Source organism: Carcharhinus amblyrhynchos, chromosome 11 (assembly GCF_965287045.1).
Source record: "Carcharhinus amblyrhynchos chromosome 11, sCarAmb.v2.hapA, whole genome shotgun sequence".
Lineage (NCBI taxonomy): Eukaryota > Metazoa > Chordata > Chondrichthyes > Carcharhiniformes > Carcharhinidae > Carcharhinus > Carcharhinus amblyrhynchos.
The window spans coordinates 70617641-70644056 of record NC_137334.1 but is presented as its reverse complement, the minus strand read 5'-3'; the positions used below and the strand labels follow the sequence as shown (position 1 = coordinate 70644056).

Here is a 26416-nt window from a genome sequence, read left to right as displayed (position 1 = left end):
CGCACCACCACCTTCTCAATAGCAATGAATTCTGGTCTAGGCAGTGACACCTATATCTCATAAATGAAATCTAATCATAGAATCCCTACCGTGCAGAAGGAGACTTTTATACCCATGGAGTCCACACTGACCCTCCCTTATCGTATCCAGACAAACCACCGGCTGATCCCCATAACCTCAAGCATTTACCCCAAGAATTCCCTTAACCTGGACATCTAGGGACCCTAAGAGACAATTTAGCACGGCCAATCCATCTAACCTGCACATCTTTAGACTTTTGGGGGAAAACGGGAGCACTCGGAGGAAACCCACACAGACATGGTGAGAAATTACAAACTCCATGCAGTCACCCAAGGCCAGAATCGAACCCGGGTCCCTGGCACTGTGAAGCAGCAGTGCTAAACAATGATAATAAAAAAAGTGACCCTCACATTTTTAAATACAGTCTTTCTTCTTGGAGCTGACAATTAGTATTAATAGACAGGGTGTGTCAGAATGAATAGCAATCCTAAAAGTAGATGGCAAGATGAAATTTCAACATTTGTTTTGTGTGGTTTTAGAAAGGAAGGAGGGTCAAGCAGCCTGAAAAGTTTTGTGACTCCTCTCTAATTCAACAAATGTATCTGCATTCGTACTATTCAGGCTCAGAAATTACTTTCAAAGTTGCTGAATAGAAAATTAGACCGCAGAAACTGTGCCAAATGTTTGAATAGCTTATTGTATTTTTAATGAAAGTGCAGGCAGGATCTTTTGATGCAAAGTACAAAGTGGTTTGCTTCCTTGATTGATTAATTTCTGGGGACTTTTTACTTGTGTTCTATAGACAGAAGTGGGATTTTATTCAGCATATGGGTGCGAATTCTGCCGAGCTGCACAGTTAGAAAGTTATATATTTAAATATTCATGTATAGGACTTCAATTGTGCATAACAATGTGACATCAGTAAGTTCATCTGATAGCTGCACTTGATGAGAGGTTGGTTTCGGGACTTTGACCAAGATCAGCAGTCCTTTCTGAATATGTATGAGAAAACTTAGAGTTACAGTGAAACAGTGCGGAAGGGGTTCTTCAGCCCTTCGAGTCTGCATTGACAAAACTACATTAAATCTACACCAATCCCACTTTCCAGCACTTGGCCCATAGCCTTGAACGTTATGACTTTTCACATGCTCATCCACATTCTCTTTAAAGGTTGTAAGGTTTCCCGCCTGTACATCCCTCCCAGGCAGTGTATTCGAGACTCCCGTCACCGTTTCGGTGAAAAAGATTTTCCTCACATCGCCTCTAACACTCCTGTGCCCCTCAACCTTAAAATTATGTCCCCTTGTTATTGACACTTCAACTAAAAGGAACATCTGCTTCTTATCCTCCCTGTCCATACCCCTCAAAATGTTATCCACTTCATTCGGGCTCCCCTTTCTCTGCTCTAAAGAAAACAATCTGAGCTTATCCAGCCTTTCTTCAGAGCTCAAGTGCTCCAACCCAGATACATCCTGATGCAACTCCTCTGCACCCTCTCCACTGCAATCATATCCTTCCTATAGTGAGGCAACCAAAACTGTTCACAGGACTCCAGCTGTGGCCAAACCAAAGTTTTGGATAACTCAAGCATAATCCCCCTGGTCTTATAATCTATGCCACCACTGATAAAGCCAAGTGCCCCATATGCCTTCTTAACTATCTGTCAAGTAGATACCTCTGTTACGCTGAGCTTTCTAGTGTCTTGAGTACTCCCTTATCTTGTTACTCCTTCAAAGTGCAATTTTCAAGGTTAAGTTTCATCTGCCACTGATCTGCCCATTTGACACACCCATCTATATTTCCTGAAACCTAAAATCTTCTTCCTCACTATCAGCCAATCTTTATGTTAACTGAAAACTTACCAATTACACCTCTCACTCACATTCTCATCTACATCATTTATATAAATCATGAAAAATAAGAGACCTAGAACTGATCCCTCTGGTATGCCACTGGACACCAGCCACTAATCTCCAGTCATACATCAGCCTTCTACCATCAACCTCTGACTCCTCTTACTAAGCCAATTTTGATGCAACTTGTCTAGTTACCCTGGATTCCAGGTGCTTTTACCTTCTTGATCAGTCTCCCATTTGGAACCTTGTCAAAGAATTTGCTGAAACCTATATAAACAATAACAATATGCTGTTACTAGGGGGCATAACTACAAGATTCATTGTGGAAGATATAAGAGGGATATCCGTGATTGGTTCTTTACTCAGAGAGTGGTTGGGTGTGGAATGCACTGCTTGCTGTGATAGTGGAGTTGGACACTTAAGGAACTTTAAAGCGGTTATTAGATAGGCACTTGGACCACACTAGAATGAAAGGGAGTGGGATAGCTTGATCTTGGGTTTGGACATAGCTTGGCACAACATCAAAGGCGAAGGGCCTGTACTAACATCTTCTATGTTCTATGTTCTAACAGAACTACCCTCATCTACACACCTGATTACCTCCTTAAAAAATTCAATCAAATTCAATTAAATCTTCCTCTGACAACCTAATCTTCTGCAACACTGTAAGACATTAAGCTTAGCATTGAATATTACATGCTTTGGAGGACCAAGGAGAGTAATCATGGACCTTGGTATTTCTCTTGTTTCTGAGTCCCTTATCCCCCCCCATCCCATGCTCCCTGTCCCCCATCACCAGCACTCATCCCTCCCCCTCAATCATGCACATTACCTGTTCCTCTTTCAATATTCACCAATCAATTCACAAAACAATTTCACAAAGGTCCAAGTAACATGAGAATGCTTATTGGTGACAAACATCATCCTATATGCAGCATGGGTCATTAATATTAAGAACAGTAATGATGTAATGCAATAATCGTTTGTATATGCCCTATAGATGATCCCAATCTGGCCACTCAACAAGCCAGAGACTATTTGTTTTACTTTGACACCTTCATGGAAATATTGTTAATTTGACAGAAATATATCCCATTTGTTAATTTGGTGACTGTTTCAATCCTCATAATACATTAACATGTTCTGTGCATTGTTTCATATGGACACAGTGAAAGTGAATTCATATTTGGGGAAATATTCAATGCTTGCAACCCATATATACTGCACTAGTTTTTATTTCAATTCTGTAGAAGAAATAGAAGATTTTCTTTTGCCTGGTTGCAAGACATGATATAATTGGAATAGAATCATAGAATCCCTACAATGCAGAAGGAGGCCATTAGGCAAATCAAGCCTGCATCGGCAACAATCCCACTCAGGCTCTATCGCTGTAACCCCATATATTTACCCTGCTAATCCCCCTGACATGAATGGACAATTTAAACATACTGACGTGGAGGACACCCATGCAGACAAAGGGAGAATGTGCAAAGTCCACACTGACAATGACCCAAACTGGGAATCAAACCCGGGCCCCAGGCGCTGTGAAGCAGCAGTGCTAACCACTGAGCCACCATGCTGTCCTTTATTTGATTATTCAATAGAAGAGATATAATTGGATTCCATTTTCTCAGTGATCACAGAGGGTAGAAAGATGACTCCTGAGCGACAAAGCGGGATGATGGAACAATATAAGTCTTCATTGTCAGTCAGAAGCATTAGAGGTGTTAGGTGTCATTGTGCAACACAACTTTTATGAGGTTGGGAACAGTCAGAAAATTCCAGCCCTTTTGTTAAGATATCCCTTTGTGACAAATTGGAATTTTATTCCCAGACTTTGCAAGGTAATAAAACAAGTGATAGTGAGTCAATACCCTAGGGGAGACCCACTGATCCTGTTGGAATGCTATGGGAATCTTGATGTCTCACTGAATAAACCATTGGACAAAAATCAGGATCCCCAATGAGAAGACAATCTGGCTTCACCCAACCAACACTGCTGACCCTGATTGCATTCCCCCAAGTTAGGAGGCAACCCAATTATTGTGCAAGCCTACTAATTGTAATACAATGGGATGGATAGCTCATTCAGCAGCATCCTGACTTTCACTTGCCTCCCTGATAGCATCTGCATCAGGCTGGAGGCAAGGAGTTGATCTCTGCCCTTCCCCCTGCTATGGGGGACACATTGCTTGACTGCCACTTTTAGCCCTGGCAGAGCTGGAGATTACCCCTGGCATGGTGATTTCAGGCAGCTCTGTGATCAATATCTTCATTCTTGCCTGTCAACATAACCCATCCCCTGCCTAATTAGTTTTAAACCATCCCTTGAGCCGTACATTCATCTGCCCTATCCTTCTATTCCTATACTCATTATCACATCACACCAGGAGGAAGCCAGAGATTACAACCTTTGAGGTCATGCCTACTGAACTCTCTAAATTCTTGTGAAATCTTTGAGGTGGCCAGGTCCCTTTAACCTCCATGCACCTGGACAGTTGGCATGTAAATCACAGCAGTATTCCATTCTGCAGCAGGGATTACCCATCCTCTCTGTTAAAAGCTGCATTTGAAGTCCTCTAACAGAGAGGAGATGACTTTTTCACTGGGGGGAGGGAGGGGGAGCTTTTGCTTTCTCCACAGCTGTTCACCCAATCTATTCACGCAGCTTTTATTTGAAGTTTCCGAGCCTTCATAGAAAACTGAAACCTCCGAAACACTCTCTGTTTCATTAAAAAGTTTTGATCGTTTTCAATTTCTTAGTACAGTACTTTGAAACAGGCTTTGATTCACGACTCAATGGTTTTTCACTCTGACCCCGTAAGTTATGTTTATTTTCCTTTCCCTTCATGCATGAAGGCATCTCAAGTATCTCCATTTGTCCTCAACACAAGGTTTACAAAGATTCTAAGTCTGATTGGCAGTTGTGGTTTCTTTAAAGAGTCAAGTGGACTGCAAAAGAGGAGGTGAAACCACTTAATCCCTCCACCTGTACCTCCAATCCATAATCCATCCCCTGCCTAATTAGTCTTGAACCATCTCTCCAGACGTAGATTCATTTGTTGTATCCTCCTATTCGTATACTCACGAAGACATGACACCAGGAGATTACAACTTTTGAGGTCATGCTTTTCAATCTCCGACTGAACTCTCTAAATGCATGTTGAAAGACTTCATCCCTTTCTCTACCTATTTTGTTGGTACCAATATGAACCACAACCTCTGAGGGCTCAGCCTCCCCCTTCAGAATGCCCTGCAGCCATCCAGTGATATTCTTGACCCTGGCACCAGGGAGGCAACGCACCATCCTGGAGTCACAATTGCAGCCACAGAAACACCTCTCTGCATCCCTCACTAGTGAGTCTTGTCCTTCTAGATGGTGGAAGATATGGGTTTGGGAGGCGCTGGTCTTGATGACTTGCTGCACTGCATTCTGTAAGTGGTATGCAATACACTAATCGTGCCAAGCTTCTTGAATATTGTTGCAGTTCGTCCATCCAGGCAATTGCAGAGCATTCCATCACACTGCTGGTTTGAGCCTTGTACGTGGTGGGCTTTGGTGTAGGGATTGGGGGCGGAGTCAGGATTTGAGCACTCACCTCAGAATACTCAACATCTGGCTTGCTATAATAACAATGGCATGTATGTGATTGTCTCGTTGAGTTTCTGGTCACTAGCAACTCCACAGAATATTGTTTATGGGGTCTCAACCATAATTATGCCATTGATAGCTCAACTTTCTTGTTGATTTATGATCACATGGAAATTGGTGGTGTGAATGTTATTTAGCACTTTTCAGTACACATTGAATGCCTTCCAGATAGTCCTATATGCAGCCAAGAGTTGTTGATCTTCTAATTCATCTGTTTTCTTACTTTAATGTTGTCAACTCTTTAGCTATCTTCTTTCTATTGTAATGCTGTAAATATTTTGGCTTCAAGTGCATAATTGATTCCTATCTGCATATTTAAAAAGGGAATCAGCAGCACTGGGTTGGCATCCTTGCTGCCTTCATTTTAAGATTGCAGTTGAATAATTCAGGGAGAATTGGATTGTGTAAGTCCCTCTCAATTTTAACTGCTCTTCCATCTGCATTGCCCCCACTCCCCATCCCATTGATGAATTCAAATCATATTTAAGTTAATTGTTTTCTGACCTCTATTGTGGTTTGATTTCCATTCCTTGTAAGTTATCAGTACTTTAGTTCAACACAAACATTCACTTCTGTTATTTGTGCACTAGCTCACGACGTAGTCACACTACATTTACTACATCTAACTGTAATTTTGTTCAGGCTTTCCCACTTTACATCTGGTCAGTCAAAATCACCCATTAAAATGACATCTGTTCTTGTATTCCTTTGGTTATGCCTTTGCGGAGCAACCTGATTGATTTGACTTATTATTCTCACGTGCATTGGGATACCGTGAAAAGTATTATTTTTTGCGTGCTATACAAACTATACTGTACATAGAGTACATAGGGGAGAAGGAAAGCAGAGAGCACAAAATGCAGTGTTACAGCCACAGCTAGAGTGAGGAGAAAGAAGAAGGTCCATTCAAAAGTTTTATGGCATCAGAGAAGAAGCTGTTCTTGAGTCGATTGGTATGTGACCTCAGAATTTTGTATCTTTCTCCTGACGGAAGAAGGTGGAAGAGAGTATGTCAAGGGTAGGCGGGATCCTTGATTATGCTGGCTGTTTTTCCAAGGCAGCTGAAAATATAGATGGAGTCAATGAATGGGAGGCTAATTTGCATGGTGGCTTTGTTACAACCCTTTGTAGTTTCTTGCAGTCTTGGACAGAGCAGGAGCCATACAAAGCTGTGGTACAACCAGAAGGAATGCTTCCTATAATGCATCTGTAACTGTTGGTGAGAATCGCAGTAGACTTTCCAAAGTTTCTTAGTCTCCTGAGAAAGTAGAGGCGCTGGTGGGCTTTTTTAACTATAGCATCAGCATAGAGGAATCAGGACAGCATGTTGGGAGTCTGGACACCTATAAATTTGAAGCTCTCGACCATCTCCACTTCATCCCTTTTGCTATAGACTGAGGCATGTCCTCCACTATGCTTCCTAAAGCCAATGGTAATTTGTTGACATTCAGGGATAGATTATTGTCATTGTACCAGTTCACCAGATTCTCTACCTCTTTCCTGTATTCCACCTCATCATTGTTTGAGATCTGATCCACTATGGTGGTGGCATCAGCAAACATGAAAGTCGAGTAGGAGGGGAACTTGACCTCACAATCATAGGTGTATAAGAAGTTTAGTGAGACTGAGGACACAGTCTCGTGGGGCACCATTGTTGAGGATGATTGTCCTCCTAATCTGTCTTTCCAATCTGTCCTCCTAATATTAACTGGGCAGTCTATAGAACCATCCTTTGGAATGATTACCCTTCATAATTGTTGACCGCAGTAGTTGTTTGTGCAGCCCACCCCACAAAGGTTGTTTAACTTCAAATTGATCATTGATGGCTCCTTTTCTCTTCCTTCTGTCCTTTCTGAACACTCTTAAACATTACAATTATTTTCAGTTTTTGGATTGTGGCATGTTTGTGCTGCTCCAACCACATTGTAGTTACCTGCTGCACTAATAGTTTCCAGGATTGGCATCTTTTTGCAATGATTTTTGGGCTTCACATTTTAGGTGTCATAGTGTCTTCTTTCACATTTTGCACTGTTTGTTTGTCCTGGAGTCTGGTACATGACTGTTTTTAGGGGTGACTGCGTTTAAACCCAGGAGCTGACTAGCTACTGCTCTCCAATCCACCGCATCTAGGAGGTCATGGAGTTACAGAGCCAGAGAGATATACAGCATGGAAACAGGCCCTTCGACCCAACTCGTCCATGCCGACCAGATTCCGTGAACATAACTAGTCCTGTTTGCCTGTGATCGTCTCATATCCCTCTAAACCTTTCCCATCCATGTACCTGTTCAAATGTATTTTAAAGTTGTAATTGTACCCACCTCTACCATTTTCTCTGGCAGCTCATTCTGAATTAGCACCACTCTCTGTGTGAAAAAGTTGCCTCCTCAGGTCCCTTTTAAATCTTTCCCATCTTACCTTAAACCTATGGCCTCTAGTTTTGGACTCCCCTACCTGGGAAAAGACCTTAGTTATTTACCTTATCTATGCCCCTCGTGATTTTATAAACCTGTATAAGGTCACCCCTCATCCACCTCATTACCAGGGAAAAAAGTCCCAGCCTACCCAATCTCTCCTTATAATTCAAAACTTCTAGTCCCAGTAACATCCTTGTAAAACTTTTCTGCAGCCTTCCAGTTTAATATTTTCCTTCCTATAGCAGGGCAACCAGAATTGTACGCAGTATTCCAAATGTGGCTTTACAAATGACTTGTATAGCTGTAACATATCATCCCAACTCCTGTACTCAGTGCTCTGACTGATGAAGGCAAGTGTGCCAAATGCCTTCTTCACCAACCTGTCTACCTGTGACGCCACTTTCAAGGAACTATGTACTTGCAACCCTAGGTCTCCCTGTTCGACAACACTTCACTTTCTTGTCCTCCGCAACATCTACCACCCCGCTCCACCACCCCCACCCCACAATTCCTCAAGTAATATAATTTAAATTATTTTCAATATGTGCTTCAATAATTCTTGCCTGATTTGATTTAGCTACATCCCATATTTCCTAAACCATTCAATTTTAATTCTGAAAATCATTACAATTATAATAGCTTCCAAGTTGAAATCTGGAATAGACTTGAGCATAAAACCACGGACCTGCTTGGTCTACGTAGATTGGCTGCTGAACGGATAACCTCACTGAGGGAATTGTAAATTTCCGATCATTAAACTACCATCTTGGGGAAAGCAGCCAGGGAGAAAGGCATCCTCTACTCTCTCACACAACTCATAGAATTGAACAGAAAGTACTCTGGGGAAAATAACTGGCAGAACTCAGTCCCTCATCATAACAAGGTGCTGCAGAGGGAAAGAAAGGCTAATGAGAGAGCAGTTTTCAGCAGCACATGAATAGCGATGCAAATCAGGAAGGTAGGAGGTTGCCTGAGGTCTGCCCATGAGTTCTCTCTCTTTCAGGGACACCTTGACTGTAAAGTGTGCACCACTTTGCACAGCTGTGCCTGCAGTCTCAGCATCTCCAACAAATGTTTAAAAATGACCATTGCACTGATATATAAGCTGGTTAATAATCATTACTGAGAAGAGGCTGAGGTGAATTGAATTACTCATTACAGTCTTCCTCTTCTGCCTGTGTGTCACTGGTGGTTTGAGTTTCTAATTTAATTTGCGTCCCTTGGTGGCCTTTCCCTTGCTGAAATGGGCCATGGTGTGTTTTCCAAGCCTGGTTTATGAGGTCCAATATTAAAAATAACCCCACAGCAAACTCTTTTAAGGTGAACCAAAACTAGGGTTTATTAACACATTCGCAATCTGGGGAATTGAACGTGAGCCACATTCACACACACACACACACACACACACACACGAGCATGGAAGGTCGGAGAGATTTTGAGTTGCAAAACAAAAAGAAAAAGTATTGACATTAATTCATGCGATTAGAATTCAGCAAATCAGTGCTCAATGATATATCTTTCAGATGGCTTTGCAGGTGGAGGCAATGGAAGCTGCAGCAAAATATTCATGTATTCTCGGAATTAGTTCACTTTTGAGGCAAATTACAGGGTTCCTTCTGGAGATTAGTTAGTCTTTGAGAGAGAGAGAAATGGAGGTCAGAGGCAGGCTGCTAATCTGGAATCCTGTTTTCCTTCTTCTGCGGTTAAACCGTGACCAAAGAGAAGATCCAAAAGCTGTATAATTTAAGCAATTCAAACAGCTCAAGTCTCAGTCATGTGACAGGATGGTTTGGATCGAGCCATTCAGCTAATGGTGACCTTGCGGAAACCCATTGTATTTTGTGTAGACAACTTGTGAAACCATTAGCGCAACGCTGGTGGTGAGATATACCAATAGCTGTGCCTTTGTTCAGAGTCAACTGGGGCAGACGTCACATCTACTGGTTCTTTGTGTTGGCTTGGCTGGAATGTTTATACAGTAAAAGGGCTTCCATGTTTTTAAATCCAGAATTTAACCACGAGAATATGGAAAAGAAACACATTTTAAGATTTTCTTTTCTTCATACCTCCCTGGCAACGTAAAGAAAAAATCAGAAATATGTCTATGTCATTGTATACTCATTGAATTATGTAACACAGTAAGAGGCACATCTTGCCTGTATCCACTCTTTGAACGAGAAGTCCAATTATTCACATTTTTCAACTATTTTCCTAAACTTCTCCAAGTGTTAATAATGTAACAAAATTAGAAGTGTTGTCTGTGAAATATTCTACAGACACTTCGACCAATGTATCACATTTACTCAAGTGCTTTTATTACGTGAGACAAAGGACTGTGTTTCAAACTTGGTTTTATTAAAAACACACACAAGTTAAAGAAACAGTCCTTACATAATCCATTAAGTTAACTTTCCCCAAAGTAGACTAATTGTCTGCGAAATAGATACCACCCAGTCTAGTGAAATCAATTGGGTGGCACAGTAGCACAGTGGTTAGCACTGCTGCTTCACAGCTCCAGGGACCTGGGTTCAATTCCCAGCTTGGGTCACTGTCTGTGTGGAGTTTGCACATTCTCCTCGTGTCTGCGTGGTCTTCCTCAGGGTACTCGGGTTTTGTCCCACAATCTAAAGACGCGCAGGTTGGGTTGATTGGCGAAGTTAATATTGCCCCTTAGTGTCCTGAGATGCATAGGTTAGAGGGATTAGCGCTTAAATATATGGGGGTAGGGCCTGGGTGGGATTATGGTTGGTGCAGACTCAATGGGCCAGATGGCCTCTTTCTGCACTGTAGGGTTTTGATGATTCTATGTTGGATTCTAATCACTGAGCTCACGGCGACAGATGAACTCAGGGTCCTCTTAGCATGAAATGTATCTTGTGCAGCTTCCTGTGTTGTCTCAGGTCACGGTAGCTTTGGTCGAGTCTTCACTGGAGTTTGTCTTGAAAATGGCTGTTTTCATCCTCCCGCTTCCTTCTTTGAATATTCCCTGGCTTTCAGCCAATGGGGTGACAGGACTGGGGTGGTCACAACACCCAATAAGATTTGGTCAGGTCATCCTAGTTGTACACACCTCTTTTCAGGATATGGTTAATAGCAGAGAGTCTGGCTGAAACTAAGGAATATACATCAGATTGGGCTGAATAGGCCATAATGACTCTTCCCTTGTAAAGTTTGAGCCTCTCTATTCAATAAGAGGTCTGGGTTCTGGTTTGATGACTTCCTTACTGATAAGGTGAATTACCCCTGTTCAACATGTGAGACAGTTCTGCTTTGTGTCTCTGTTGGCTTTTGACTTGTGGTAATATCATAGAAACAGCTTTTGCTGTATTAATTTAAAAGTGCCCAGTTTTATGTTGGGCCTAATTTCTAAGGCCACTGTCTCATTTAACTACAGTAGGTAATATCTAAGAATGACATTGACATAATGTGTCATTCCTCTGCAGCATCCAGTGAAATATGGGTCAGATGGTTTGCGCTAATTAATATGAAAAACATTAAGTGCTACAAGTCTCAGCAGACCAGAGAGAGGAAGGTTGGGTTAATGTTTAAGGCTGATGATGTCTCATCTGATGGGTTCCTGACCATAGGCCACCAAACTAAAACGTTAACCTTATCTTCCTTGCTATGGATGCTACCAGATTTGGTCAGTCCGCCAGCATTTTCTGCTTTTCAGTCTCATATTTCCAGCAACTGATCTTTTTTTTAACCTTTCAGTACAGCCGAAGTTTTGTCAAATTAGTCAATTTTTCCGATATCAGCACTCACTGACCATCACAGTTTCAATAACACTGAACAGTTGGCGATCGTCTAAATAATATTGCTTGAACAATCCAAGGACAAACATGATATATTTGGGTGAGATGGCATGGATAAATCACTTCAATTTCACTTTTATGATTTACTGTGTCACTTCAATCACAATGTGTGACTGCCTGGTAACTCATTCTAGTCTATGTGTTCTTCTATATGTATCGCAGCAATGGAAGTTAACAGTGCATTTCAACAGGTGTGCATGACAATATCCAAGTGACACTGCAAGTTTTATATCATGAATGGGATTAAAATAAAGGAAATACATTTAAGCGGTCCGGTGATCCAGTAAATTTTGTCTGTGAGACTCATTTATGAGTCATCCAGTTGACCATCCTCCTGTAAAATCTTTGGAAGAGAAGCTTATAGTATAAAGTTCATAGCTATCACCTAAAGATCAAGTAACAAGAAATTTTAATTCATTTTTATTCATTTGTGGGACATGGGCATCACTAGCTGGCTAGAATTTATTGTAAGAAGTCTCATAACACTAGGTTAAAAGTCCAACAGGTTTATTTTGTAGCAAAAGCCATGAGCTTTCGGAGTGCTACTGCTCCTTCGTCAGGTGAGTGGGAGTTCTGTTCACAAACAGAGCATATAGAGACAGAAAGTCAATTTACAAAATAATGGTTGGAATGCGAGTCTTTACAGGCAATCAAGTCTCAAAAGTACAGACAATGTGAGTAGAGAGAGCGTTAAGCACAGGTTAAAGAGATGTGTATTGTCTCCAGACAGGACAGCCAGTGTGATTTTGCAAACCTAGGTAAGTCGTGGGGGTTACAGATAGTGTGACATGAACCCAAGATCCTGGTTGAGGTCTCAGCTCTCAGAATTTCCATTCACCTGACAAAGGAGCAGCAAGCGCTCCGAAAGATCGTAGCTTTTGCTACCAAATAAACCTGTTGGACTTTAAACTGGTGTTATGAGACTTCTTACTGTGTTTACCCCAGTCCAATGCTGGCATCTCCACATGATGACAAGAATTTATTGCCAATCCCTACTGGCCCTTGAACTGAGTGGCTTCCTAGGCCATTTCAGAGGGCTGTTGAGAGTCAACTACAATTGCTGTGGTTCTCGTGTCACATATAGGTCATACCAGGTAAGGGCAGCAGGTTTTCTTCCCTAAAGGACATTAGTGAACCTGATGGGTTTTTCTGACAATCAACAATGGTTTCATGATCGTTAGTAGATAAGTCCAGGTTTTTTTTATTGAATCCGAATTCCACCATCTGCCATGGTGGGATTCGAACATGAGTCCCCAGAACATTAGCTGAGTTTCTAGATTAATAGTCTGGTGATACTAGAACTAAGCCATCACTTTCCTTATATACTTGATCACCTCAGATGCCAAAATGAAAATTGTAACAGCCCACTTACTGGCGATGTTATTAAAGGTGAATTCTCTCTCACTATGTTCATAAGAAACTTTCTTTGTTATGGGGGAATTTTGAATCTGTGGTTCAGTGAAAACACTTTCGTCTTTGAGTCTGTAAGTTCCAGTTCTGTTTCAGAGGGTTGGGCAAATGGACTGGACTGACACTCCAGTGCAGTGCTACCTTTTGGACTAGATGTTGAACTGGAACTCCACCTGTCCTCTCAGTTGGACATATAAAATGGTGCTATTTCAAATGTGTGTAAGGGTGTACTTACTGCTGATCTGGTCAATATCTATCCCTCATTCATGGCACATGGGCATCACTGGCTGGCCAGCATTTATTGCCCATCCATTGTTGCCCAAGGGCAGTTGAGAGTCAACCATATTGCCATGGCTCTGGAGTCATGTAGGCCAGACCAGGTAAGGATGGCAGATTTCCTTCCCTAAAGAATGCTAGTGAACCAGATTTTCCCAACTATCAACAATGGCTTCATGGTCATGTAGTCAATAGATTTCGGACTCCAGGTACTTTTTGTTAAATTCAAATTCCACCATCTGCCATTACCAGAACAGATTACCTGGCGGTTATCACCATTGTTATTTATGAGATATTATTCTTTCAGAGTTGCCTACCATCTTTCCTATATCACAAATGTGATCGATGATTACTCATTACTTAGCCACAAAGCGCTTTAAGGGATCTTTAGGTCCTGCAAAATACTTTATAATTGTGGTTCTTTTCTTTCTTTCCTCTCACAATAGAAACCTTTGAAAGAAAATGTTAAACCTAAATCACTTGAAAGTGATTTTTTTTTGTTTCAGTAGCAGCAATCCTAAAAACGGAATAGATGTAATATCGATGCCTGGTTCTATTATAGGAAGTACCTGTAACCTAGTGTGTATGAATGGAGGAACTTGCTTTGTCAATGAACGAGACCAGCCAAAATGCAAGTGCAAACCTCGGTATGCAGGACAGGAATGCGAGAGAGACCAGTGCAAAGACTATTGTCAAAATGGAGGAATCTGCTCGGCATCAACATTGGGTACTGTATATCATTACCCAGGAGTGGGCAATCAAATGTTTAGTCTGACTGCATGTGGACTGCAAGAAATTTACTTTTTCTATATCATAGTTTAAATGCAATTCTATGCATTAAAATTGTCATTTGTATTACATTGATAGTGAAACTGCACGTTAGCAAATTCTAAAAATCTTGTTTGATTTAGCTTAAGAGCATTGCCCTTATATCAGGAGTATGAGCACAGTCCTGATATTGTTTTTTCTTAATACAATGCACCAATATAATTTTAGTTTCCAAGTTCTGCCCAGTGGGTTTGAGATCGGGAATGAATAGAACAGCTGTGTAATATAAGCCAAGACTAAAGGTGTTATTGTCAGTGATGGAACTGTAGAATATGTCTGAAAAACAGAAAAGGATAAAATGAATGTAACAACACAAAAATAAGCATGAAATTATTCATATGCAGCTCATATTTTGAAGCTAGCGTATTTGTGTAGAAATTTAGTTTTCTGTAGTATTTTGTAAATGCTTTTTTTGTAAATTATATCCAGCTCAGATATGTTAATGTATCATTTTTGCCTCACTGCAGATTTGCAAGGCGTCCTATAAAACATTTGCAATATCTGGAAATTTTTTGCAGTACAAATCCGTGCTTGCAGAAACTAAAGTGTTGATGAATAATATTAATCAAGTGTGATAAGGCCATTTTTGCCACTTTACCCCTCAGAAGTCTTTGCCACTTTACCCCTCAGGAGATCTTATGGAAACATATAAGATGATGAAGGGAAAAGATAAGATAGAAGCAGGGAAGTTGTTCCCACTGGCAGGTGAAACTAGAGCTAGGGGGCATAGCCTCAAAATAAGGGGAAGTAGTTTTAAGACTGAGTTGAGGATAAACTTCTTCACACCAAGGGTTGTGAATTTGTGGAATTCCCTGCCCAGTGAAGCAGTTGAGGCTACCTCATTGAATGTTTTTAAGGTAAGGATATATACATTTTTGAACAGTAAAGGAATTAAGGGTTATGGTGAGTGGGTGGGTCAGAGGAGCTGAGTCCACATAAAGATTGACCATGATCTTATTGAATGGCGGAACAGGCTCAAGTGGCCAGGTGGCCTACTCCTGCTCCATGTTCTTATGTAAGTTGTTGCCCTTTTGATATGAGATGTCCCATTTGGCTTAACTGTAAAACCTTGACAAGTAGCCCATTTGCAAATTTGCTTTTGCAGCTGAAATCCTTTGCTGGTTTCAAGTAACTGGTAAAGAATCCTAATGTCAGCTTTCTAAAAAAAAAATTGAGGACAAATTAAAATGCAATACCATCCAAGGAGTTGTTCTGCATGTCAGTGCTTAATCGTATTTTAAGCATAGCTTTCAATATCATTTCATTCTGTATTTTTAAATATAAACTTCCATGTGTCTAATAATCTGAATTTTATTTTCTAATATACCTAATGAAGCACACTAGCAGCTAATGGAAATTTATTGATGCGCTGCAAGAACTTCGCTTCCCCTCAAATTATCCCAATTTATAACTTCCTTATTTGGACCATGTTTCATACAGAGAAGAAAAAGTCAGGTAAAAGGGATGTTGACGGTGCCGCTGTTAAATGTGACGGGTGGTAGCGGAATGAGTTTGGAGCAGCTGGAATTAAATTCACTGTCACGTTTCTGCGTGTAGAACAGAATGAACTGTCGATCAAGCAGCCCATTCCCTGTATGTTGTCTGACTGCTTGGAATACCAGTCACAAAGCATCAGCGCAAAATGTGTGGTGCAGCAAAAGTGTCAGCATGAATTCAACAGGTTACTGAATTGGCTAAGCTGCAGTTTAACATGTTAGGGGTTGATCCAATTCAGTTCCGTTGGCCCGTTGCAATGCAGGGATGTAATAATGATTGTACTGCTGTTAAAGTGTCCTTATTTTCTTCCTCTCTTTTACATCTTTCTTTTCAATCTATTTAGGAAAACCAGCTTGTCGCTGTCCAATAGGATTTACTGGTCCAACCTGTAAGCAGAGAGTTTGCGACAGCTTCTGTCTCAATGAAGGCGTCTGCGACGTGAACACAGGAAATCAGCCCTATTGTTCCTGTCTGCCAGATTTCACAGGAGACAGGTGTCAATACAGTGAGTGTCGTGGCAGCAACAATTTGCGGCAAAGGCTCAGATAGCGCTGAAGTTAAAGGACTCGGCAGTGGCCTCATCCACTGGCTGGAAAGCTACTGGCAATACTGCCATAGTCTTTCCTGCAAGCTGCAATGGGATTAAATGTCTTAAATGTCTTAACAGGTAGTCTAGGCTTCCATGCCCTTCAAGGAGAAAAGAGCCAATCTCCCAGGACGGCCAACCAGTCAGATGGCTGTCAGCTCTTCACTTCCAGAAGCATCACTGGGAGCGGTAGCCACTGCTGGGACAGCAGGAGACTCTAAATAGCAGCATGAAGGAAGCCGCAGAAGAGAAGTTAGTGGGGTTGGCGCATTGGGGCCAGTCATACAAGTCCCTTTTTCCAGGATGACGGATTGGGGAGGGGAGTTTCAGTGCAGCGAGGTGCTTTTTTTCAGCAAGAGTAAAAAGATTTCCAATTTGCAAGTAAAGGCCTCAAATGGACTACAGGTAGGAAGGCTGTCATCGGTCCTCCTTTATCACTGGCTGAATTTGGAGCGAGTTGGGATTGGGGTAAGCTATCCTTGCTCTCCCACCTAATTAAACACCCCTTTCCAAGCTCCCAGCTAGCTCCCAGAAGGTGGGGTTAAATTCAACTGTTACTTATGGCAGGGGAACAAAAGCAACAAGCATAAGCAAGACTGAGAAGTTAAGAATGGCAGGCTGTTTGAATAAATGGATACACCATAGTGTGACAAATGATAGTATGGGCTGAACATCTGATCATTGGAAGCAAAAAATGCTGAAATACAATGGGTAAGTTAAAAACAAAGATAATAGCAACCAATCTATTCTCAGCATTATTTGTAGTCATGAAAAGGACTTGCAGATGAATTGATTTCAAGATTAAAATGGAATGTATAGAAGAACCCCAAAATATAGTATGAAACAAAAACAATGGGCAGAAAACAGAAGGTTTTCTTGCCCGTTTATCCAGCAAGTTATATGAGTTTATGACAATCTATGCAATACATACTGATTCCTGCCACTAAGAGAGGCAGAGCCTAATCATACCAGGAAGCCGGCTACAGACTGCTAGAGGCGCTATTGTACGTGCACCCTGATCTCCCAATAGACAAGTTTACACTGGGAGCCCCACTGGGCTATATTTTTGCTGTGAGTCATGAATAATTTCCAGAAAGGTCTGCCATTGCTGGTCGACCATTTTTCTACTAAATTCCTTTCCTCGTCCTCTTTAGCCAGCTTTGTCCTCATTCTTTTGTAATTGTCCTTATTAACTTATAACTTATTAAATGTCCTTATTAGCACAGTTGTTTCTGACCTCAGATTCTCACTCACAAACTGATGGTTAAGGCAGCGATGAGGAACCTTTCTTTTCAGAGGGTTGTGAGACTTCGGAAATCTCTTCCCCAAAAGGTGACAAGGCAGAGCCTTTGTGTATCAACAAGGCAGAAGTAGATAAATTCTTGATAAGCAAGGGGCTGAAATGTTATCGGGGTAGGCAGGAATGAGAAATTGAGGTTAAAATGAGATCAGTCATGATTTTATTGAATGACGGAGCAGGCTCAAGGGGCTGAGTGGCCTTCTCCTGCCCCTCACTCATATGCCTGTATCCTGGACGCACTGAGTGGGTCAGGCAGGCATAACCACTCATTAAAGCTAATTATATGTAAATCTCAGTCTTACATGGATGTATGTGCCTAGTCGATTTGTATTGTGTGTGCAAAGCTAATCAGCACGATTAACCACTTTCCCTCAATATTTTAACGCTGTTACTCTGTTCCTTACCTTGAACAATCCTTTTCTTTCACAACTCTTTTGTCACATCTTGCCATCCCTCTTCTCTTTTTCTTTAAAATTTGTCTATTTATTAGTGTCACAAATCGATTTACATTAACGTTGCAATAAAATTTGCTGTGACATTGCCCACTCACCACACTCGAGCACCTGTTCGGGTACACTGAGGCAGAATTGTAGCACAGCCAATGCACTTAACCAGCACATCTTTCAGACTGTGGAGGAAACACACACAGACACAGGGAGAATGTGCAGACCCCATAAAGACGGTGATCCAAGCCAGGAATCAAACCTGGGTCCCTGGCTCGGTGAGCAGCAATGCTAACCACTGTGCCACCATGTCGCCCTGCTCAGTATCCATTTACTCTCCAGTCCTGTGTAAAGCAGTCTGAGACTTCTTACTGAATCTTACTGAGCAATGTATACCTGTAAGTAATTGTTTTAGCACAAGGTCACCAAGCCTGGAAGGAGACTTGAGGTGAGAAATAATTTCCTCTTTCCAAAACAATTAAGCTGTGTTGCTATTAAGAATATATTTCAGTGAATATATGGTTAGGATGAGATTGATTTTTTTTTGAAGATAAGTTTGAAAGGTGGGATCAATTGCTTTATGCTACATGAACTAGATCCAGTGGGAATTATGATCAGATTACATTTCTCATGTGACAGTATCCCAGCAGAAAAATTACCAATAGACAGAAAATTATTTCTAAAATCTTCAAATGCTCAAAGTTATATATGAAACCAACCAAATTCAAAGCACACAACGCCTTTGTGTTAAAATTGTGAATAGTTTCAGAATATATTCGTATTATTTCAAAGTAACTAAAGTATTTTGAATTAAGTGTAAACTTAATTTAGTGAATTAAATGGTGCTCAGAAAATGTTAGTGCCGATCAACACATTTCTTTCAGTGTGGTCAGATTCAGTCATAAACATTGTCCCAATAAGTGTGCAACTTTCTGATACCCCGCCATAAAGGTATCACCCCTTCATCTGGCACTGGGGCTGTTTACATGAAATAACTTTGAAGTAGTTCAATTAAAATAAAAATCAGCTTGATTTTGAATCAACATTTGCCTGGTCTTAAAGGGTGTTGGCCACGAGGAGAGGTTGAATAAACTAGGATTGTTTTCACTGGAAAGACAGAGGCTGAGGGGAGACCCAATAGAAGTGGACAAAATTATGAGAGGTATAGACAGGATGGATAAATAGAGGCTTTTTTCCAAGGGTGGAAGTGTCAATTACATATGGGCACAAGGTTCGAGGTGAGAAGGGGAAAGTTTAAGAGAGATGTGCAGAGAATGTTTTTCATACAGAGAATGGTGGGTGCCTGGAACAGCTGCCAGAAGAGGTGCTGGAAGCAGGCACATTAGCAATATTTAAGAGGCATCTGGATGGTACGTGGATAGGAGGGAATAGAGGGATACGGACAGAGTAACAGCAGAAGTTATTTTTAGTTTGGTTAGGACCTTATAAACTGCACAGGATTGGAAGGCTGAAGGGACTGTTCCTGTACTGTAATTTTCTTTGTTCTTTGTTCTTCTTTTCACAAATTAACCAATAGGATGGCAAAGGAAGATTTATTTGCTGCTCGAGGATTGAAATTAGATATCAGTTAATCGGCTAGCAGATAAGATTCATAAATGTCCTTACAAATCTTCATTGACAATATTGTACTAAGCAATGGGGCAGCACGGTGGCACAGTGGTTAGCGCTGCTGCCTCTCAGTGCCAGAGACCTGGGTTTAATTCCCATCTTAGGGGTGACTGTCTGTGTGGAGTTTCCATATTCCCCCCATGTCTGCATGGGTTTCCTCCAGGTGCTGCAAGTTCCTCCCGCACTCCAAAGTGCAGGTTAGGTGAAATGGCCCTGGTAAATGTGTGGGACTCGGGAGATAGGGTGGGGGAGAGGGCCTGGGCAGTATATTCTGTAGGACAGTCCATCAGGCAGAATGGCTTCCCTCTGCACCCTCGGGATTCTATGATTCAATCATGACTTAAGTGAAATTGGGGTAATTTCCAAATGAGAAACACTGGAAATGATTTTGGATGGGATTCTCCCAAAAATATTCTAAGTGTCAAATTCACATAAAAATTGGGGTAAATCCCGTTGGTTTTTCAGCAGAAATTTCAAAATGAATCTCCCACATTCTGTGTATTCACAAAGTGCCCAAGTGTGAAAAATCTGTGGGTGGGGTCTATTCCCTGAGTGGGCCACTGCACAAGAGCTGATTGATCAACGCTGAGATTGGCACATGCACCATAGCCCCGCACTGCCACCCTCCCCATCGCTGACCAGCTCAATCGCTAGCCAGTCCCGCAACCCTTCCCATTACTGCCCTTCCAACCTCTCTCCAAGCCCCGATCGCTGGCCCCCTGGATATGCCCAGGCTAACCCCGATCCCTGCCGCCCCCAACCACGCACCCCACCCCCCCACAAACCCCAGTCCACCTCCCCCCTCTCTCCCCACTTTGCCTCTTGAGCAATGCCAGGGGCCAAGCTGGCACTGTTAAGCTGGCAATGCCCAGGGGGCACACCAGCCCTTATGTCCGACCTCCCGGGGGACCATGATCGTCGGGCTGCCAGCTCCCTGCAAGTGGGAATTTTTGTATACCCCACTCTGGAGTGAAGCACTCCTGGCGGGGGCTGAGACACTAGTGGGCCTGGAGACTTCAGTCTCGGGTCTGCTAATGATAGTACAATGAGTATTAGAATAATTTATTCAGCTCCATGCCGATTTCTGAAGCAGAGGTGATGGCCCGGGAAATCTGGCAGTCACAGACGCGTGAAGACCGTGGTGCTCAGCGGGGAGTCTGCAAAATGATTTCCACTTGCATCAGCGCAGTGGGCTGGGAGAATTGCCCCTTTATATTCGACCCTGACACATACTCTTTATTATTATTAGAGGAAAAAAAAGCCACCTTCTAAAAATAGCAACCTCTGAGATGTAAACTCTAAAACAGGATTACTTTCAACGAAAATGCTTGCAATTGTCATTATAATTTATGTTTTCAATTTGTGATCTGCATTTCATTTTGTTCCAGATGTGTGCTATAACTACTGCATGAATTCGGGAAGCTGCAGAATTAGCAATGATGGCAGTGCTCAGTGCATCTGCTCTCCACAGTTCGAAGGAGCAAAATGCGAAGTGGATAAATGTGCTGTATGCCATGGCGGACAGTGTATTGTGGACAAAAAGACAAGACAGGTGGCTTGCAAGTAAGTATTTTATGTCTGTTATTCATTGGGAAACGTTATCATTAAGAATATGAGTAAGCCAATACCCTCAGCCAAAGGTATGGGGCACCTGCAGGTGATCTCGATTCATTTTCTGCAAGTTGCTTGGTCTGTCGAAACAGCTTTCAGTTCAGATTATTAGCCTGTCATTCCTTCATCTTGAGGGCAATTTACATGTTTTGGCTGGAATGCTACTTTAATTTTATTAAAGTTAACCCCCCCTCCTCCCCCCCCCCCCCCCCCCACCAAATGATTTCTGAGATTGCTGAGTCTGTTCTAGCTGTTTCCCTATTAGAGTGAGGATGCATTGTTATTTTAGTCTACTGCACCACCTAGCTTCCATGCAGCAATTTACATCAGTGACTTCTTTAAAAAATATTTCCTTGTAAAATCCAATTTACCATCAAGTGCTAGCTTCCGGAAGTCCCTTTTGGATATGAACGTTATAGATGAGATTGCGATGTATTGTCCATCCCTCATTGTTTTTGAGAACATAAGAGGCAGGCAGTGAAGAAACCGAGCTATAAAGCCAAGGTGGTGTGCAACTTGAAAGGCAAGTTGTGCTTCAAAATGGTGAAGATGGAGTTTGGTAAGTGCCCGTGAAGAAACCTTGGTGAGTTGTTGCAACCTACAGGCAGTCAACGTAGGCCAGTGGTGGAGGGATTGGGTACTTAAACCAAGGGATTAAGTGTCAATCAAGCATTGTCCCAGATGGTGCTGAGATTCCTCAGTGTTACAGCAGCTTCACCCATCCAGACAAGCGGAGAGCATTCCATCACAGTGTTATTTGCGGTGTGAAATTATTAGCGTGCTGCAGAATCCTGAGCCTCTGACTTGTTTCAGTAGCCACAGCATTTATGTGGCTGTTCCAATAAGGTTTTGAGTCACTGGGGATTCCAAAGCTTTTGGGGGCGATTGTCCCCAAAAAATTCTTATTGTTGAACTCACATAAAAACTGGAGTAAATCCCGCTTAAAATATCAGCGGGAGTTTGAAAATGGATCTCCCACACTCTATGCACAGCAGAGTGCACTCGTGTGAATCATGCCAAAATGCACAGCTGCCTATTCTTACTGGAGAGGTCGGCAGCATAGTACAGAACGGGCCACTGTGCATTCACCAATTTGTCAGCGGCAAGATTGGCACATGCACAATCACCGGCCAGCCCTGCGACCCCTCAACGCTGTCCCTCTGAACCCCCACAGCCCTATCGATATGCCTGTCCCCAGCTCACCTCAATATCCCCTCCCTCCGCAACCCCAATCTACCAATTCCGCCCCCCCCACCACTGCCACCCACTACCGCCCACTCCTGCAACCCCCCTACAGCCCCAAACCCCCCTGAAGCCCTAACCCTCTCCTTCCCCCAGCAGGCTGACCGCCCCCCCAACCCCTTTGCCCAGCCCTTAAACTTGGTCTCCCTCCCTCTGTCACTCAGCCCGAATGCAGAGTGGCAGCGGGACCCCCACCGATCTCCCCCCATCAGGCCGGGCCCCCTACCAGACACTGCCTCCCATCAGGCCTGCCCCCCATCAGGTCCACTAGGCCCCACCTTGCCACTGCTGACGCCCGATAGACAGTGTCAAGGTGCCCCTATGCATTACCACTTTGCCGCTTGGGTAATGCCAGGGGACCCAGGCTAGCACTGTCAAGCTGACGATGCCCAGGGGCACTCTGCAGCCCTCAACTCTCTGGGAGGCATCGTTGGTCTTTTTCACCGAGCGGGGCTGGGCCGCCAGCTCTCTGCACATGGGGAGCTATACTAAACCCCGCTGGAGTGAACCACTCCTGGCGACGGGGGAGACACTAGTCATTGCCTGGCACTTGTGTGATGTGAATGTTAATGGACACTTGAGACCCCATGCCTGTATGTTGTCCAGGCTTTAACGGGTGGAGGCATGGATTGTTTCATTATCTAAACAATTACGAATTGAGCCAAACAATAAATAACCATCAGTAATCATTCCACTGACATTAGGGAAGATCATTGATGAAGTAATTGAAGATGGAGAGTGAACCATTGGGTGTAATTTTTGCTCTCTTTCTCTTGGCCATACAGGAGAAAAGAGCACACAATGCAGAAGTCTTTTTCTAATGCATTCATGGGACATGGGCGTTGCTAGTTGGCCAGCATTTATTGCCCATCCCTAGTTAGGCTTTGAGGGCAGTTGACAGTCAACCACATCACTGTGGCTGTGGAATCAGGGAAGGACAGGGGTAAAGACAACAGATTTCCTTCCTCAAAGAACATTAGTGAACCTGATGGATTTTGCCAACAATCGACAATGATTTCATGGTCACCAGTAGATTCTTACTTCCAGGTTTTTTAATTGAATTCAAATTCTACCATCTGCTGTGGTGGGATTTGAGTCTAGATCTCCAGAGCATGAACTGAGTTCCTAGATTAAACTCGGGCAATAAAACCTTTCGGCCATCGCCTCCCCACAAGTTGGCTGCCTATCTCTTTATTCTGACATTCATACAGGAGGATCCCCTGACGGAGTCACACAAGATAGGTTTTTTTGGAGCAGTGGTTGGAGATCTGTGCCCAAATTTCTTGAGGCAAATGCAGAGTCATAGAACATAGAACATAGAACATTACAGCACAGAACAGGCCCTTCGGCCCACGATGTTGCGCCGACCAGCTTTTAAAAAAAAACACTAACCCACTAATCTAAACCAATCCCATTTCGTCCATAAACCTATCCACAGATCTCTTAAACGCCCCCAAACTAGGCGCATTTACAACTGCAGCTGGCAGGGCATTCCAGTCCCTCACCACCCTCTGGGTATAGAACCTACCCCTGACATCAGTCCTATAACTACCCCCCCTTAATTTAAAGCCGTGTCCCCTCGTGCTAGCTTTCTCCATCCTAGGAAAAAGGCTATCACTATCCACCCTGTCTAAACCTCTAATCATCTTATATGTTTCAATAAGGTCCCCTCTTAGCCACCTTCTTTCCAGCGAAAACAACCCCAAATCTCTCAGTCTCTCCTCATAGGATCTCCCCTCCATACCAGGCAACATCCTGGTAAACCTCCTCTGCACCCTCTCCAAAGCCTCTACATCCTTCCTGTAATGTGGGGACCAGAACTGCACACAATACTCCAAGTGCGGCCGCACCAGAGTTGTGTACAGTTGCATCATGACGCTGCGACTCCTAAATTCAATCCCCCTACCAATAAACGCCAATAATGGGCAAAGAATGGAGGAGTCCATTCGTGAGGTGAACTCCACTGCATTTCAACCACATAAGTACATTAGATCAATCATTTAAAGAATGGCCAAACTCATGAAGAACCATATGGGGTATCACCTCCGAAAACTCATGATTCCAAATAAACCTGCTGGACTTTAACCTGGTGTTTTGAGACTTCTTACTGTGCCCACCCCAGTCCAATGCCAGCATCAGCACCTCATGGCTGCACAGGACATTGAAAGATCTGAGGAATGGCTTCCTATTTATAAATACCCCTGGCTGCTGTGCTGGGATCTTGGAGTTTAGAAGAATGAGAGGTGACCTGATTGAAATTTGCAAGATCCTGAGAGGACTTGATGGGATGGACATTGAGAGGATATTCCCCCTTATGGGAGAGACAAGAACTATAGTTTAAAAAATAAAGGGTCTCCCATTTAAGACAGACAGGGAAACAAAATCCTCTTAGAGGGATGTAAATTTGTGGAACACTCTGCCCAGAGAACAGTGGAATCTGGGTCACTGAATATTTTCAAGGCTGAATTGGTCAGGAGTTTTGATCAAAAAGGGAGTCAAAGGTAATGGGGGCATTCTGGGAAAGTTCACTTGATAGCACAATCAGAACAGCCATGATCTTATTGAAAGGCAGAGCAGGCTGGAGGAGCCGAGTGACCTACCCCTGCACTTCATTAGTCTTCATTGCCTTCTGTGCGGCAGGGATTCTATGCAGAAGCATCAGATCAGCAAGTTGACATGTCCTGTGGTGGTGGGCGACATGGTGGCACGCTGGTTAGTGCTGCTGTTTCACAATGCCAGGGACCCCAGTTCAATTCCTAGCTTGGGTCACCGTATGTGCGGAATCTGCACATTGTCCCTGTGCCTGTGTGGGCTTCCTCCAAGTGCTCTGGTTTCCTTCTATAGTCCAAAAGACGTGCTGGTTAGGTGGATTAGCCATGCTAACTTCTTCCTCAGTGTATCTGAACAGGCACCAGAGTGTGGCGATTAGGGGATTTTCACAGTAACATCATTGCAGTGTGAATGTAAGCTGACTTATGACACTAATAAATAAACTTTACTTTAATTTTGTGATGTTCTTGTGTTTGATGGCCACATAATCTAGTCGATAACATTGTGCACCTGAAGGAATTCAGTTTTGGAGACAGATCCCATAACACTCTACGCCTTTGTGGCCTCATCAGTCTGGAACTCAATGTACTCCAATGGCCTCCCATATAGAGTCATCTGATGCTCCACTGTGGTTACTTGTGATATGCTACACTGGTATGCTGGTGTCCTTTGAAATAACCCAGAAGCAAAGTTCAGCACCACTGCCAATTTGATGGGTTACTGGCAGGGTGTGTGCATCTGGCAGGCCTAGTTTGAAACAAATAAGCATATGAACAAGGGGCAGGAGTAGGCTATGCAACCCCTTGAACACATTGCACCATTAATAAGATCATGGCTGACATATTTGTAACCTCAAATCTGCAACCTGCCCTATCCCAATAACACTCAACATATTGCCCCATACTGCAGCTCCAACATGTCCAAGAAGCCGATTCTTTGGCAGTAGATCCAATAATGAGGACTGCACCTTCATGCCTTCCCTGCTCCTCAGGCATTTGTATCCCTCAGAATCAGGAGAAGCTAAGCCTCTTGTTGAGGGATGGTCTGATTTAGCACCAGTTACAGCCATCACAACCCCACTATGCTCTACCAACTGCTGTAGATGTGCCCGCTTTTGCCCCCCTCCCAAGTTCACAATTAGCCCAACAATACAGCAAATTCTCTGCGAATCAGCAGACTCTGCTTACCTAATGGCCACCATGTGCCAATATATGAACTGCTCTCTGCTCCTTCCCCTGTTATTCATTGTTAGGGAATTACTCCTGCCTGGCATCTAGCTGTACTG

The 26416-nt window shown here is 42.9% G+C and overlaps 1 protein-coding gene across 1 annotated transcript in view; it reads left to right on the top strand.

Moving 5' to 3' along the window:
- Window positions 1–26416, top strand: part of LOC145350212 (low-density lipoprotein receptor-related protein 1-like) — a 1564930-nt gene that overhangs the window by 1513819 nt on the left and 24695 nt on the right. The window contains exons 82-84 of the mRNA XM_080199274.1: window positions 14008–14172; window positions 16114–16275; window positions 21117–21291. Of these exons, the coding sequence (XP_080055400.1) occupies window positions 14008–14172; window positions 16114–16275; window positions 21117–21291 (502 nt within the window). The remainder of the gene's footprint in view (window positions 1–14007; window positions 14173–16113; window positions 16276–21116; window positions 21292–26416) is intronic.